At 42.5% G+C, this 17061-nt stretch overlaps 1 protein-coding gene across 9 annotated transcripts in view; it reads right to left on the bottom strand.

The window, feature by feature from the left end:
* The window catches only part of ptprt (protein tyrosine phosphatase receptor type T), a 348700-nt gene that overhangs the window by 171690 nt on the left and 159949 nt on the right, over window positions 1–17061 (bottom strand). For all 9 annotated transcript variants that reach the window (XM_072381466.1, XM_072381458.1, XM_072381459.1 and 6 more), the window contains exon 9: window positions 551–666. In XM_072381466.1, coding sequence (XP_072237567.1) covers window positions 551–666 — 116 coding nt within the window. The remainder of the gene's footprint in view (window positions 1–550; window positions 667–17061) is intronic.

The raw sequence follows: 17061 nt of genomic DNA, 5'->3' as shown, positions 1-17061 counted from the left end.
TATAATGACAAGCATCCATACTTCTCTGTTCTCCCTCCCTCTATGCCGAGCCTTTATTGCTCATGTCGGTCCAGCTTTAAACTGAATCAATCAGGGATAATTTCCTAAAATCAAGATGTTTGTTGCTGTAAATGTGGATTCATCACAATCCCAAGTGTCTTGACCTGCCTCTTTTCTTTTAGCGATGATAGTGGTCACCTGACATTTAAACCGGGTTGTGTGGGGGGGGGTTCTAACCCTAACTCTGCTAAACAGTTCTGCAAGAGGAGGAAATTGGATTTGGCCTGAAAAAAAGTGATTCAGTGAAACTTTACATCATAATAAATAAAGCTCTGGTTGAAATCTCTCTGAAATCATTGCACACATGTCCCCACATTTCCTGTCCTTACTGCAATTCAAATGCCATGAAAATGATGTTAAAGCAGGAAAAACAACGAGCACTCGAGCTCAGCTGGTAGCTGACCCTGTAAAGATAAAAGCTTTTTCCTGTTCCTCCAGGTTCATGTTGGAGGATGGCCGTTTGTGGCCCTTTGAGGACAGCTGTGCTTACCGTTAAATTGTAGCTGTGACAGCGAGTCACGGCGTACCCAAAAGTCTCCCACTGGACGGTCAGCTGGCGGGCCCTCACATCCACCACGTTCACGTTCTGGGGGCCGTGGACTGGATCTGAACAAAAGGGAGATGGACGAACATCAGGCGGGTAGCCAGACTCGGAGGGACGGCAGCCCCCTGCAGGGCAGCTTGTTGATCCATGGAAACATAGCTCCATTTAATCTGGATATAATCTCAAACAAGTGGCTAAACTGTGATCAGAGGAAGATTTTGTTGGCTTAAACGTCTGCACTTTGAGTTAAGGGTTACTCCGATTAACGCTAAAGAATTAGAGATAAAGAGGCTTTGAAGACGGAAAAATACAGCAAATTTTCCACAGACAAAGCACAAGATTCGTGTCCTTTTGACAGCGCAGCTTCAAGATCAGTTTTAATGCAGCCGTTTGGACGAGCAAATGGAACAAAAGCAGCTGGAGTATTCATGCTCTTTGTCTCCATGTGTGAGGAAACAGCTGGAACATGAGGGCCGCCAACGGGCTCGCAGGTTCCAACCTGCCGCTTGTTAATTAACGGACAGGCCGTCCGACCGCCGGGCCGTCCGACCGCCGGGCCGTCAGACCGCCGGGCCGTCAGACCGCCGGGCCGTCAGACCGCCGGGCCGTCAGACCGCCAGACCGCCGGGCCGTCAGACCGCCGGGCCGTCAGACCGCCGGGCCGACTGACCGCCGGGCCGACTGACCACCGGGCCGACTGACCACCGGGCCGTCCGACCGCCGGGCCGTCAGACCGCCGGGCCGTCAGACCGCCGGGCCGACCGACCGCCGGGCCGACCGACCGCCGGGCCGTGCTGCATCACCACAGAGAAGCACAGACCCAAAAGGCAGCGACTGCCACTGCAGTCTGCAGACATCTGACCCCTCACCAGACTGCTGGGGGGGCCTCATCTGTCACACCTTTCCTCACTTTGCTCTCTTTTTCCTCCTGTTTAATTTCTCAATTGATTTTATGTCCATGTGACATTATTGTGGTTATTAACTTGTGTTTCCCTGTTCCAACAGGTATCCTTTGAATGGTGTTATGGTGTTTTTCCCCCCTCTTTTCCCTCTTTTCTGTCTTCTCAAAGGATGATGGCCACCCTTCCTGAGTCTGGTCCTGCCAGAGGTTTCTTCCTGTTAAAAGGGAGTCCTGTAGGACTGGATAGTGTAGTGGTGTGATTGCCACCTTCCATGTGGGTGACCTGAGTTCAAATCCCCTGCATGAAAGGTACTACCTCCAGTAGGGGTCCTACCTGTAAGTCGCTTTGGATAAAAGCGTCTGCTAAAGGCAAAAACAACAACAACATCCTTAGCTTGGATATTGTTTTTGAATTGGCTCTATATTAATTAATTGGGTTATTTTGAAATTAATTCATTGGATTTCATTGGATTATGATTACAATGAATTGGCTTGAATAGAACTATATTATCTAAGTGCCTTGAGATGACATTTGCTGTAATTTGGCGCTAAATAAATAAAACTGAATTGAATTGAACCACATACAATCATTTCCCCCACTTCACATTGCATCAATTTGCATTCATTACTTTCAGGCCTTCCCCGATCATCGCTGCTTCTTGCTGAACCAAATCTTACAAACAGAATAATATGCAGATAATGTGTAATATCAGAACCAAAGTGGCCCACTTCCATCCTCACAGCAACACAAACACAGCCATATGTTGGGCTCCCGTCCCCAGGTTTGCAGACCACGACTGACTGCACACTAACAAGCTTGCTGAAACCGATCCTTCTGTCTGTCTAATTAGTTTCTGTCAGCTAACGATGGCAACCAAAACAGGTCACAGCATAATTAGAGAAGCTGAATTAGCTGAACTTGTCAAACGAAAATTAAAACTTTATCCACAATGAGGGCGATCTCCATCTGAACAGACGAAATGGGTTTTGGCAGCGATAATAACTCAGAAATCAGAGACTTTTGAAGGTGTGCTCTTGAATAAGAATCAGGCTGGATTTTAGACGGGGAAGTTTTCAAATCATTAAAAACAGCCAAACCCGAGAGACAAAGACCCAAATTCTGTTCCAGGTTTTATTAGTTGTTTAAAGCTGGAGAGGAAGCCGGCTTATTCTCTTAAATTCCACCACATTATCGCCCAAAACAAACTGAGGCCTCATTAACAACCGCGCACGGATTCTCAAGTAAACTTTTAACCTGCTTGTTAATCCATAAACTTTATGAATGCAGTTGAGCGCATTATAAGATTGTTCTAACAAGCTACTTACAGAAAATGTAAGATGAGCCTAATAGGCCGAGATTAGACAACGGGAGCCTGGATTAGCCATCTCAGAGGCCATCTGAGACGGATGTTTCTGTTTGTTTGCACAGTTTCCTGCAAGGTGGAGCTCAGATTAATTCAAAATAACACCAGGAATATGTCATCTGTATCAGTTCACCTGAGATAAACACGTGTTATTTGCATCTTTTTCAGGATACTTTCACAAAACTGTCAGAATATCTCAGAGAATAGTTCTTTTGTGGGTTTGGTCTGTCTCAGTGTCTCTTAATTTAATCCCAGAGTGAGTCACTGAGGTTCAGATCAGACCTCTGAGGGGGGGGTTCACCATCTGCTGCAGGAGTCCTTGTTTTCCTGACCTAGCACACATCTTTCTTAATGAGTGCTGCATATGTTTTAGTTAAAAAAAGAAAACTCTGAAACATCTTAAAACAGCTAAAAAACCTTTAGATGCAAACTTTCTGCATCAAGCTTAAAAATCAGAGTTAAAATTTCTGCAGATGTGTGTGTTTTTGTGAGCTCACTGCAGCAAGATGTCTGAGTTTAGATGCAGACTTTAGACTCCCTGCGGTGCTTTATGGGTTCAAGAATGTACTTAAAAGACCAAAGCGCCTTATTTAATCAACCATTCCTGGTTAAGGCAGCCGGAGCCTGACATTTGGGAGCCGATAAAGGTTCTGAGGGAGGGGGGGGGGCAACATAACCAGTCCTCAGGTCAGCATGCAGCCAACAATTAGACAATAAATAAGAATATCAGTTGTAGGGATCCTGCAGCGAGTCATTTCTACACGCAGTTCCACTTCAACAAGTGGCGATCACGTGTCTGAAGCAGGAGGCTTCAAACTTTTAATGGAGTTTGTTTAAATTTGATGGGAGAACAAGCCTTGAACTCGTAAACCACTTCTAAGACTGCAAATCACTGTTGGGTTTCTATGAATAAATTAACTAATATTGGGGCTGTGATAGATATCAGGATGGACGTTTCCCTCAGACTGACAAAAGGTGGTGAAAACATCCTATTAAGCACTCCAGTGAGACCTGAAACTGAGATATATCCCGTTTGCAAAGTTAAACTCCTCGAGAAAACAAACGTGAACCAACCTGTAATTACGCCTGCTTAAGCAGATCAAGTGATGCGCCCATAATGAACACACACACAGTAATTCCTTAATTACAGAGACATAATCACTCATCACTGAGCCACTGAGTGATTTAAAGAACCAGTTTTTCTCTAAAACTGCAATATTTCACGGGTTTCTCTCACTCCTCAGACTCTCATTTCTGAAAAGACTCAAACCATGTTGGGTAAATCATATCCAGCCTCAGACTTCTGGAGAGAAATAGTGTCATCCAAAACAATCAGCTGCCCATCAGGAGCCTTCCCCGCGGGGGGGTTTAGAGTTGGACCAGCGCTCCAGGTGAAAAACTAAAGTATTATTACTCTGCTCAACATGAGCATGCTGTACTCTCTGCATTTATAACTGTGGACAGTCAGGATGGCAACAGACCAGACGGATGCCGTCACCTGAGAACACCCCAGTCGCTCCAGCTAATTCACATCATTGGTACCACAAATAACACATTTTTGACGGCGACAAAATGGCCGGCACGAATATACAAACAGGGACTGGAAAGTGAAGCTGTGAGAAGCTAAAAGAGTTGGGGTGTGGCGGGTGAAACTAACATATTTTCCCAGAGGACAAAGAAAAACTGGCTAATTAAGGCAAAGAAATTATGATGGAATGTCACATCATCAGCTTCACAATGTTTGAACATAAAAACGCTATTATGCATGAGCTGTTTGCATTAAATGAGCCTTCATGAAAGCTTTTGGCAGTTTTTGAGCAGCAAATAGCCCAGTCATCTGCTGGGAGTACAGGTAGGACGTCACCTTTAACTATATATGAGTATGTGAGTTACTTATCAGTAACTTTAGTGGAGAGTAAGAAGTTATTTTGTTACAATTGGCAGCTATGAATCTGAGCGAGTGGCCATGGCTTGTGGAGTCCCCCAGGGGTCAATACTTGGACCTTTTCTGTTTAATTTGTGGGTCAGACTTTAACATCAATTATCACAGTTATGCAGACGATACACAACTTTATGTGTAAACACCTGGATTTCTACAATTAAATGAAGACAAAACTGAGATCATTCTGTTTGGTAGCAAAGAGAAGAGGGTCAGCATTGGTAAATACCTTGAGACTCGGGCCCTTACAATCACTGAACAAGTCAGTAACCTTGGAGTGTTGATAGACTCAGATCTGACTTTCAGCGGCCACATCAAAGCTGTATCCAAGGCAGCTTTTTACCAACTCAGAAGCATCAACAGAATTAAAGGATTTATCTCCTAAAAAGACCAGGAGAAACTCATCCATGCATTCATCTCCAGTAGATTACTGTAATGGTCTTTTAACTGGACTTCCCGAAAAGAGCATCAAACATCTGCAGCTCATCCAGAATGCTGCTGCTGGAGTTTTAACCAGAACTAAGAGACCTGAACACATCACACCAGCTTTAAAATCTTTACTCTGGCTTCCAGTCAGTCACAGAATAGATTTTAAAAGCCTTTAAAAGATGGTTTACATCTGTGATATGTTCAGAGAATATAAACCCAGCAGAGCTCTGAGATCCAAGGACTCGGGTCAGCTGGTCCAGTCCAGAGTCCAGACTGAACCTGGAGAAGCAGGATTTAGCTGTTATGCTGCAAACAAGTGGAACAAACTGCCAGAGGAGATTAAACTGTCACCAAATGGAGACATTTTTAAATCCAGGTTAAAAACATCTCTTTTCTCTTGTGTCTATGCATGAAATCTGCAGGATATCTTTTAACTTATCCACACTGTTGCTTGTTTTAATTCATTTTAATTCACTTTAATTATTCTATTTCTTTATATTTATATTCTTTTACATATTTTTAATGCTTTTTCTGCTCCCCGCTGCAATGCTTTTATTTTATATAAAGCACTTTGAATGGATTTGTACATGAAATGTGCTACAAATAAACTTGACTTTGACTTTAAAAGCACATGGATGGATTTACACAAAGGTCCATCATGTTAAACATAACGAGACAGTGTAATTCCTGCATTTATTATGTATAAATTCATTGTGCTGCATTGCTACTGTAATGTATTATTAATGGATACATTATTAATCATCAGCTCATTGGATCAGGATCACTAGGAGTCGATGAAAAGAAAATCCTCCTTTCAACAAAACTGCAGAAACCAGCACACTGCAGTCACTCAAATAAGTGTAAAAGCTAAAGGTTAACATGTAAATGTTCTCCACATGGAAAATAAGTGAGCTGTTTTCCAGTCCTGACAGCCGCCCACTTAATCCAGCAGCCTTTCAGTTGGACATGAAGGAAACTAATCTTTCAGTTAATCTGGCTAATGCTAAAATTAACCCCCTTTAATCAGATTGCCAATATCTGCTTGGAAAAAGAGAGAAGGGGAGGTAGACTTAACTAAATGACAGGGACATAGAGAAGGTAAAGACTCCAGCGGTCAATTATTACCTTTGAAATTAAGTTTAAATCTTAGGAAGTCTTAAAAACATCACGGATCAGTTACACCCGGATTTTCTGGGAGAACGCCATTCGACTCGTCCAAAGTCGAGCTCGTAAAGCCTTAAAATGTTTGTGGAAAGCAAGAAAGAGGAGGAAAAAACACCAGTTGTGGAGGAATGAAGAGTAATGTGGAGAGTGACGCTGAGAGAGACGGCCTGGGAGGACGAGAGCAGGAGAGGTTATTTGAATTATAACTTTGTTTACATCGTTAAGTTGATGACGGTGTCTCCCAGGCCGACCTTGGTCATGACAAATGCCAGATTTGCCACATCATCCATCTGATTTACTCCCTCTTCCTTCCCTCTACTCCTCTCTATCCCTCCATCCACACACCTTGTTAATTCTTCTTTTCTCCATTCATTCCAACCTCTTCTTCACATCCTCTCGACATCTTGCTGAAACCCCGTTTGTGACTGATAGATGTGAAGAAACACAATCAAAATCGGAGGCAAACAGAGAATGATAACAAGTCTGGTGGGAGAGTCCATGACAAATGATGTGTGTGGACAAGCTGGAGGAGGATGGGGGTGGGGGGGCTCTTTGGAGTAACCACAGAAAGGAAAATGTGCCAATGGACAGATGTAAAAAATATGTATGCATGGAGAGAGAACAATTGAGCGCCTCTAAAGGGAAACAGTCCCAGCAGCGAGCAAGGCTTCTACCCTCATTAATCAGGGATGGTCAAAGGTTGGCATGTTAGCTATCACACGCTGTGAAAGGGCAGCACATCTGGCACAGCTGGAGCTCCATGTGACCAGGCCAAACAGCGAGGCATGACACAGACAGATATGAACTCTCCATTGTTGGTCTGTGATATCAGAAGGACAACGGGGGCTAAATGTGGCCACCAAGCTCACCAGTTTACGGCTTTAAACACCACAAAGAGCAGCTGACCTCCACACTTCGACACAATTACTCTCTGAGTGAATAACAGCCGTCTCCAACTATTGATTAGATTCAATTAAACACTTTACTAATACTGTTATCAAAGACATGAATACAATGAATATAAGAGATGACAAATATTCAGAAAATCCAAGGTAGAAACCTTCAGAGCTTCATCATCAACCGTCTGTGGGCCCAGGTGTTGTTCTTGTAGCTTAGCAACAACAGCTGATGAGCGTCGGCAGGTAGCACAGGTGAACTCTCAGCAGACAACAATGACAGGTCCTCACAGCCTATCGTGCAACATCTGAGGTGAAGATCATTTGCAAGTGATCTCACAGTTCCGTGATGATTTTGTTCCTCTTCGATCTGGAGTCTTAATCCAGGCAGTAATTTGGTTTTTGAAAGCGAAATCAGCTGCTTCCAACATGCAAACAACTTTCCGGGTGAGATTAATGTATGCTGTAGCGATTCACTAATCTCACGATACGATACACGGCATTCAGCCAACGATTCGATACGATTTTATCAAATTTAGTACACATAATTTTCTGAAAGATGTTAAAGGGACAGTGTGATTTGACATGAATCATCGCTGATTGGACGGTGGTCCGACCTTTGAACCGGAACAACACCGACAGACAAATGGAAACAAACATGTCTTTAGACTCATGTTTATGTTGTGAATATTATATCATCAACCTGCTTGTTTTACTTGCTAAATACCATAAACACAAATCCAAATTCTCTAATCACAAACCATCTTTTTTAATTTTTGAGAAGGAGCTCGAACAATAAATTACAGCAATCCTACATTCTATTAACAGAAAAGCCATCAAAACAACTGAGTTATGCACTTTAAATAACATTTTTATGAAATAATTCATCACTGTTTTGTATAATGTTAATGTTCTTTGTTTTCACTAATTGTAACGTCTGACTTTTCAATAAAGTTTGCTTTAAAAAAAATAAAAACTTATGGCTGAAAAATCGATACTTTATCAAGAAACAAAATATCGATATATATCGCGGTATCGATAAAATCGCTCAGTCCTAGTGCCACGGTTATGTATCAAAACAGATGCAAAGCAATTAAAATGCCTTCAGCAGCGCAGAAAGCACTGTAGCTCTTTAAGATTCAGCAGTGTCCTATTCTCCTTGTTAAAGAAAGGTTTAAATAAAGGTAAATAACTAAAAAAAAGAGTTGCAACATCCCAATAAAAACAGCATGAAGACATCTAAACAATATCTCCTGTTTGCGACCACAGTCCACACCCTAAAGGATGGAAAAGCTGCGTGTTCTTGGTGTGATCAGGGCACATTACTTATTCTGTGTGGTGTGTTGTGGAAGATGATACGTTAGCATTGAACAGAACCTGAGGGTCATATTCAAACCAAGGCCTAAACAGACTTTCCCTCAGCAGCAGGCTTAACTGATGTCATCATGTGCAAAATGCTGGCAGAGTAGCACATGTGCCAATGGCGAGTGCAAGTTCCCAGCTGATTTAACCCGAGATAAAGCTGTTTTGCCTGTCTGTGAAAGTATTTAAGAGCCTATTGGATGTTTTGGCAGGTAGATATCTAGTTCAGGCAAAGGCCTAGTGAGGCATTGTGTTTTGGGCTGCTTTCCTGAATCTGATGAATGAGCAGCAGAAACGGGGCCATTAATCCAAAGACTTTAGGGAGCCGTTGCAGGGAAAAGAGAAGGAGAGAGAACGAGGAAGAGAAGAAATCAATCTTGCTGCCTCCTTACACTTCTCAGCCTCCTCCATGTTGTTACTTTCTTGTTCCTTTTGTTTTGGTCTTATTCGTTTTCCCTCTTATTTCTCATTTGGCTTTCTTCGTTTTCTTTATTCTCAAATCAGCTCTGATGAACCCTCTGCTCCCATCAGATGCTTCCTCTCAGCTGTTGTACTGTTTTGTATGTTTACTATGCCGTGCTGCACCTTCAGTACGATTATAGACAGAAAAACTGAGGTAATTAGGCAAGTATTCGATCTTAAGGTCCTGTTCTGCTTTCAAACACATTCAGTTAAAAGTAGATTTTGGTCGGTCTTCGGAAAAAGAAAGAAATCAAAACTATTCTGTTGGTAAGACTGTCTCTGCACATTCAAAATAACACAAAATAATGCATTTATGAGTGGAATTCCTCCTGCATGTGCACGTTCAATCAGATCAATTGACCAGGAAATAGCAGAAGATGCCAGTCTGCATGAAAAGAAGAGGAAAGACAATAAAAGGGCACATATCACCACCCATAGTGGAGCCAAACAAGCGTTCCCTTTCATGCTCGTATACTGGGGGTTATAGGGTTAGAGTTACGCTTAAAGTCGAGCTGTAACAGCAGCTCCACTTCATTATTGTGCGTTTAATTCTGTCAAAGAAGAAACAACAGGGAGACATTTTGGTCGTATCAAAGCTCAACTTTATTACCGTTCAGCAGCAAAAGACAGCATGAAGAAACGGTTGATTTCAGAGGAACCGCAGGTGCTCCTGAATACGACTTTTACGTCCAGGACCTCTCACGCCAGAGGTCTCCGTCTCGCTTTTTGTGTTCTTTTAAATTCAATTTACTGTTTGCACAAAGAGCCAAAAGGCAAAAACATACAGAATTAGCGTAAAAGACGAGTCAGCGCCGGAGGAAACGCACCAAGCTTCTCTCTGGGAGAAGCATAGCGGGGACAGCTTTTCGTTCAGGGCTGTGTCTGAATGTGTTTGTATGTCCGAAACGAGGTGTGTGTGTGTGCAGGAAGTTGGAGGGAACCGACTTATTACTGGAACTACACAGGCCAAAGGCTGGAAATAAAATTAATTCTTGAAATTCTAACAAAACTCCCAACACTACAACACACCTGAGGCTGTCATACTGTATCTTCAGCATTAGCTGTGTGACTGCTGATATTTTGCTGAGGCTGCACTTTTTATCTGCATCCCCACTTCGGAGTAATAACAGCCTAACCGCTACCTAAACACACAAACACACACACACGGGCGAACTCTCCCGTGAAGATGACCCTCGGAGGCAAACAGGCAACATCAGACGAAAGCCCTCATGGAGGCTTTTCCCCTCCATGGATTTAACAAGCCTGTGTGTGTGTGTGTGTGTTTGAGCATTTATGAATGGCTGCACTTTTCAAACAGATAACACATGACTCCCTCAAAATGGAAACAAACCAACTCGCATGCATGCACTCTGTCTTCATCAATGCACTGCAGGACATTCTTGGATTCACCTCATTAATAAAAAAGAGATATGAAGTATGTAATATTTCATCCCTGAAGGAGCTCAACAGCACCATCATCAAGTTATCAGCCTCTTAATCACGACAGCTTTAAGATTCATTAAACTGGCTCGTTGCCCACACACACACTGCCTCGCTCTCACATACACAGTTAGATGAAGCGCTTTAAAGCAGAAAACAGCCCAAACTGAAGGACAACCGTCTCAGAGGCAGCAGCAGACAAAGCGACGCCCCGCAGCCCCTCATCTTGAATAAATTGGATTAAATCGACTGGTAGCAGATGTCTTTTAGTGGATTTTAATCACACCTCTCAGCATGAAATCAACTACTGAGAGTTCAACCATAACTTGTAACATCTGAATTAACTGAGGTGTTTCTTCAACTCTGCTGAAATGCCCGTTTAAAAGCTAAATTCGATGAGGATATAAAGAGATAAACGTTTTAGAACTCCAAAAAGGAAAGTTTATCTGGTGTAGAACAGTCCAGAAACAAGGAGAATTAATCATTTTTGGAACATGTAAGTAGAGCTGAATTACTTTAAGTTCCTTTAACGGTGATTCTGTCAGATTCTGTGGTTATAAAATCAGGATTTTATTAGAGCAGAGCGACAGTCTGGAAATGCTTTAAGGGAGTTGAAACGTGGGCTGATTTTCAGTCAAAGATTCAGAAAAATAAGTGAAATGACAGCAGATTTATTGGGAAATCAGCTGCATGAATATTCAACCCTAACTTTGGAGCTATCAGCGTATCAGTCCGGCTGTGAGATTTGGTCAGACTATAACGATCTGGGGGTTTTTTCAGGGTCATGCAGGGATGGGAATCAAGAACCGTGGAATCGTTAATCCGCCTGCCCAACGATCCCGTTTAAAGGTTCTGGAAACGTCTGACACATTTGCCTGATGATGTCATGTGCACGCTTCGTATTTTAGCTCAGAACGTTTCCAACATGGCGTCGAGGCAGAGGCGCTCCAAAGTTTGGTTATATTTCACCAAAAAGGTCAGTTGCAACACGTAAAAACGCAAAACTTCCAGGTCCTGTTGATTGTAATAATGTCAGTGACACACTGTGTGAATAATTTCCATCTGATATTAGCATTTAGTTGACGAGGACTGCAGGAGTGAAGCTCAGAGGCAGGATCCTGCATACCTAATTGCAAACAAAGCCATTTGTACTATATATAACTGGATGAGAATTGATAAGAGAATCGTTAAGGAATCGAATCGATAAGCGATATCGTTAATGGAACCGGAATTGTTAAATTCTTAACAATTCCCATCCTTAGTGTCATGTAAAATGTCATAGTGTTGTTGAGGAAGCAGGATGGAAGTAAAATGCTACTGAGGTTAGCCACAAAAGGCTCAGAAACTGTTGGTTAAAGCTTAACTAAAGCCATTTGTACTATAAACTGGATGAGATCTGATAAGGAACCGAATCGATATCGATAATTGAACCGGAAATTGTTAAATTCTTAACAATTCTCATCCTTAGTGTCATGTAAAATGTCACACTTAGTGTTGTTGAGGAAGCATGATGGAAGTAAGATGCTACCGAGGTTAGCCACAAAAGGCTCAGAAACAGTTGGTTAAAGCTTAACTAAAGCCATTTGTACTATAAACTGGATGAGAATTGATAAGAGAATCGTTAAGGAACCGAATCGATATCGATAATGGAACCGGAATTGTTAATTTCTTAACAATTCCCATCCTCAGTGTCATGTAAAATGTCACACTGAGTGTTGTTGAGGAAGCAGGATGGAAGTAAGATGCTACTGAGGTTAGCCACAAAAGGCTCAGAAACAGTTGGTTTATGAGGTTATTGTTCTATAGAGAATCTGAGTTAACTATCTTAAAATAATCAATATGGAGCAGTAAGCAAACTATCTGAAAATGCAACCAGTTCTGTCTTCAGGGAGGCCAATGAAGACAAGCTCCTACCATCTTCTGCACAGGCGGGGGGAAAAAAATCCATTGCTTGTTTCATGTCAAGACCTTTGCTGTTTCAACAAAGTCGACACAGACACGTTTGATGCAGAAAATCGAGCCTAAACGCAGCGTAATATTGTGTTGTTGTTACTGTGAAAGACAAAGCTAAAGGTGGGGAAGTACATGTGAGTTATTGGCTTATATGGGAGGTATCTTTGATAATAAAACAGCTTTATGAAATGTCACTTCAGCATAACACTGCATGCACTGATCACAGGATAAGGGAGGGAGCTTAGCTGCATTTAAGTGGATGCCCACTGCTGTATTTCTCATTTAATTTCACATTTGTTTCTCCATCTATCAGTATTTGTATCGAAATCAGTTAACCTTTGTAAATAGAAGTCTGAATTAGCTCATTTTTGCTTTCTTTGCACACATTTACATTGAACAGATACTGAATTTGGCACCACTTTTAAATTAGATCATAATCTCAAAATCAAATTGTGAAAGATTAAGCAGACGTAAACAAGCTCACACCACATGTGTTGGGAGTATAAACCCGTCAACATTTAAACTACATGCTCCTGTAATGTCGTGTTCCTGCAAAAATAAAGCAGGTATTTGTTTTGCTGAGACCATCTAACCCAAGAGAGAAGCCTCGGAGTCGCTATAAAAGCTGACCTCTTACCTAATCTAACTGAGGTATGTGAAAATGTGCTGCTTTATTGATCCATACTGAAGTCAAAGAAGGCATCATATCCCACTACAAGTGCGGGATGATTACCAGGCTGCAGCGTCGTCCGTGGTTACCAGAGCAATCCTTCAGCGGGACAAATACAGAACGAATGCATAGTGTGATATCAAGAGCCAAGGAAAGAAAAATGCTCCGAGTCAAAACTGCGCAGTAATGTAATTCAAAATGGAGCAGAAAGGAAATCTATTCGAATCCAGCTTTATTAATACCATTGCTGCCTACAGGCAGGGAAGGGACAATTGAGTTGTAAAAAGGGGCCAGAGAGGGGAGGTAGAAAGGGATAAAGGGAGGAAAGGAGGGAGGGGTCCTGAGAGAAAAATTGAATGAGAGGAATGTAAATAAAAGAAAAGGAAGACATGACGGAAGTGATGGAGAGGAACAGACGGAATCAGGGAGCTGGAGGGGACAAGAGACAGATTTAAAACGGCAACATAATGAGCCAATTGATGGCGAGGCCTGGGGTTAAGCACCTGAAGCCAGCCACTAATTGGCTGAAAAAGACAGAGTGACAGACAGAAATACAGGCTGCGACCTGGAAGGAAAGGAAGAGATGAAAACAGAAGACGGAGGGAGGGACCGAATTCATCTTCAGATGAAAACCGTCAACGTGGCTGGAAGAAAAGCGGAGGAAAGGATGGGAGATGCCGGAGGGCCCGGAATTAAAGCACGAATACAGCTGCTCGTTACAATAATGTCACCCAGCCAATTATATCCCTAACAGTCGGGTCGAATTACAAAAGAAAGCGTCTCCCACTTCAACCACTCAGCAGAGTTTGATATGCAGCACAATGACTCCTGTAGTGGGGCTCATGTTTCAACTTATCTTTGAAGATGGATTTTTTTAAATTATCTTTTCCAACCTTCGCTTTAATCAATAATAGCAGTCGCTCCTTTCAGGGCATCTTTGAGGAGTTTTTAAAATTTTGTTCTGTAATTCGTTTCGAGTTCCCTTTTGAACACTAAACCGGCCGTCTGAGCAGGTTAATTACCACAAATTAAAGGTTTTCTTCTGCGTGACAACGTGTTTTCTTACCAAACGGTCACTATGGAAGCAGAAACCCTGCAGTGAGCCTGAAAACCAGCATCTATGACCATTTTAATCACTGACGTGTCTGACGTAAAAGCTGCTCTGAAACACGTTAAACCAGTTTGATATTGACTGTTTGTTATGTGTGGCCAGGTGATGGCACACCTGGAGTGGTGTGCTGCTGTCTCCCTGCCCTCTCCTTCCTCTTTGTCCTCCTCCACAGGCCAGCAGCCAGTTGGTAATCAGGTGGAGGATAAAGAGGGAGAGGAGGAAGGCAGCAGCTACAGGGATGGTTTGCTTCCTTTTGATTTAATTAATTGATTTAATTTTAGACCTTAACAGAGCATTTTGACTCCCAGGATTTAAGAACCGAACCTTCTCCGGCAGACAAAGATGAGAAAGATGAGAGAAAGTGGCACATTTAAGATGTTGGTCTTTGGGAAAATGTGACTTGATCCTGGTAATCAGGTGGAGGATAAAGAGGGAGAGGAGGAAGGCAGCAGCTACATGGATGGTTTGCTTCCTTTTGATTGAATTGTTAACCCTTGTTTTCTTTCTTCTTATTATTCATCTGTCTTAGAGGACAGAGTGTTTGTTTTTCCTATTTTAGTTTCCTATGTTAGTTTGAGTTGGAGACTGCCGGTAGTCCTGTTTTGTCGTTTTTGTTTCAGGTTATATTTGGGGTTTTTTTTTTCAATAAGTGGGGAAAACGCAGGGTGGGACGGCCCTGTGTTTCCCCATTTTGTTCCTTTTGGCCGGGGTCTCCATCTCTTTTTGGTTCATAACTTTATGGGTTAACCATTAACTCTTCTTTCCCCTTTTCCTTTCCTTTCAACTTTTAATAAATATCGTCCTTTTTTTTGCAAACATTGTGTGGCGTCCTAATATGTTATTGAGCCTATGAATTATTCTTATTTTGTGAGGCCGTAACACTGTTAAACTGCTTTCCATTGCAACTTGGAGGCACAATTAGAAGCATCATAGCAGAGTGTAAACTGTGGCTATGACAGCTATAACCAGTGGGTATGTGCACGTCTAAAGCTGGCTTCAGTCTCGCTAAAGACCTGCCATCATTCTGATGTCATCGAGAAACCACGACCTGCTCAACAAATCTCTTCCCCTGCTCCTCGTCTCAGATTGCTTAACTTAGACATCTATCAACTGTCTGGACGAGACATTTTAGACCTTAACAGAGCATTTTGACTCCCAGGATTTAAGAACCGAACCTTCTCCGGCAGACAAAGATAACAACAGGGTTTGAGAGAGAAAGTGGCACATTTAAGATGTTGGTCTTTGGGAAAACGTGACTTGATCCTGAAGGCAAACGGTTATCAAACAAAACCCATTGAGAGCAGAGAGGGCAGTGATAGAAGAGTTCATCCGAGAAGCTGCTTTAACTAGAGCTGGAAAGACAGTTAAATCAGTTTAAACTGGCTCTGTGAGCTGATGTCAGCAGAAATCCCATCTCTGAAAGTTAATTCTTCCATATTAAAAGGGCCTCACAAAAACAGGAAAAAATACTGTTAATGTTTGGCTCATGAGCAAAAGAATCGGACTAAACAGAAGCAGCTGAAGTGAGGTCTCGCTGCAGGGCGGCCAGGCTTCATCTTCAAGGTTAGGTGAGCTTTAGAGTAAACGCACCGATACTCGGCATTTAAGAGCCAGCTGAGGAGGTGGGGGCACCAGAAAAGGATGACCCCTGGGTACCTCCATTCAGAGGCTTACCCAGGGTCCCAGGGCCAAACCAGGCCTTGCTCAAAGGATTACATCTCCTGGCTGGCCTGGAAGCAGCTGGAGTCGCCCCCCTAAGGCAAACAGCTCTGAAATGGACAAAGCATTTTCAGACAGACCAACAGGAAGTTAACACAATAAAAGTATTGTGGTATTTTTCATGACTTAACTGAATAGTTTCAGTTTCAATCAGGCAGTGAAACTAATGGAGTGAAATTAAGCTAAATTAGAATAACAAAGACAACTAAAAATAAGAATCAGACTCTTTGAACTGTGTCAGGATCTGTTAGAGCAGGGATGTCAAACTCCGGTCCTCGAGGGCCGTTGTCCTGCAGGTTTTAGATGTTTCCCTGCTTCAACGCACCCGATTCAGATGAATTGAATCTCTTCAAAAGATTGTTAAATTCTGCACAAACCAGCTAATGAGGTATTGATCTGAATCAGGTGTGCTGGAGAACATCTAAAACCTGCAGGACAGCGGCCCTCGAGGACCGGAGTTTGACATCCCTGTGTTAGAGTAAAGAAACGCTCCATTAAAATCCAATGCTTCGTCACCTGCTGAACCCGACAACATTTAAAAGAGTAAATCATACAAACTGAACAGACCCGTAATTCTGTCCGAGTCGCTGCTCAACATCCCACCTGCTAAACTGCTCGTCGATTGTTTTTGTCCGAGATCAGAGGTGAAACTAAAAGTAGCTCAATGCTAACGAGCTTAAAGACTTTCATCACGTCGTACATGCTTTTATTCAAACTGTTTGTGTAATAAAGCACGGAGCAATGATGCAGCCATGGAGAATATTCTATGAGAGTCTGGGCTGTATTCGGGGACAAGAGGGACTCAGTTCATGGCCTTGTTAATGGCAACTGTAACCAACTGTTGCCAACGGCTGTCAGCTGTTACATTGTGCTTTGCTAAAGGTCTATTTAAATGATGATGAGCTACCAGTTCATTGATAAAGTAATAAAAAAAGAAGAAGGTTGCTGGAATCACGACGTCACACTTTGCAGAACAATAGACTGTTAGCCAGCAACTGTTAGACGTGCAATACCACAGACGGCCACTAGGTGCCAACTGAAAAACAA

Source organism: Leuresthes tenuis, unplaced genomic scaffold (genome assembly GCF_036924035.1).
Source record: "Leuresthes tenuis unplaced genomic scaffold, fLeuTen1.0.hap1 SCAF_3, whole genome shotgun sequence".
NCBI classification, from domain to species: Eukaryota; Metazoa; Chordata; class Actinopteri; order Atheriniformes; family Atherinopsidae; genus Leuresthes; species Leuresthes tenuis.
Note: the sequence above shows the minus strand (reverse complement) of the source record. Positions and strands in the feature narration are given on the sequence as shown.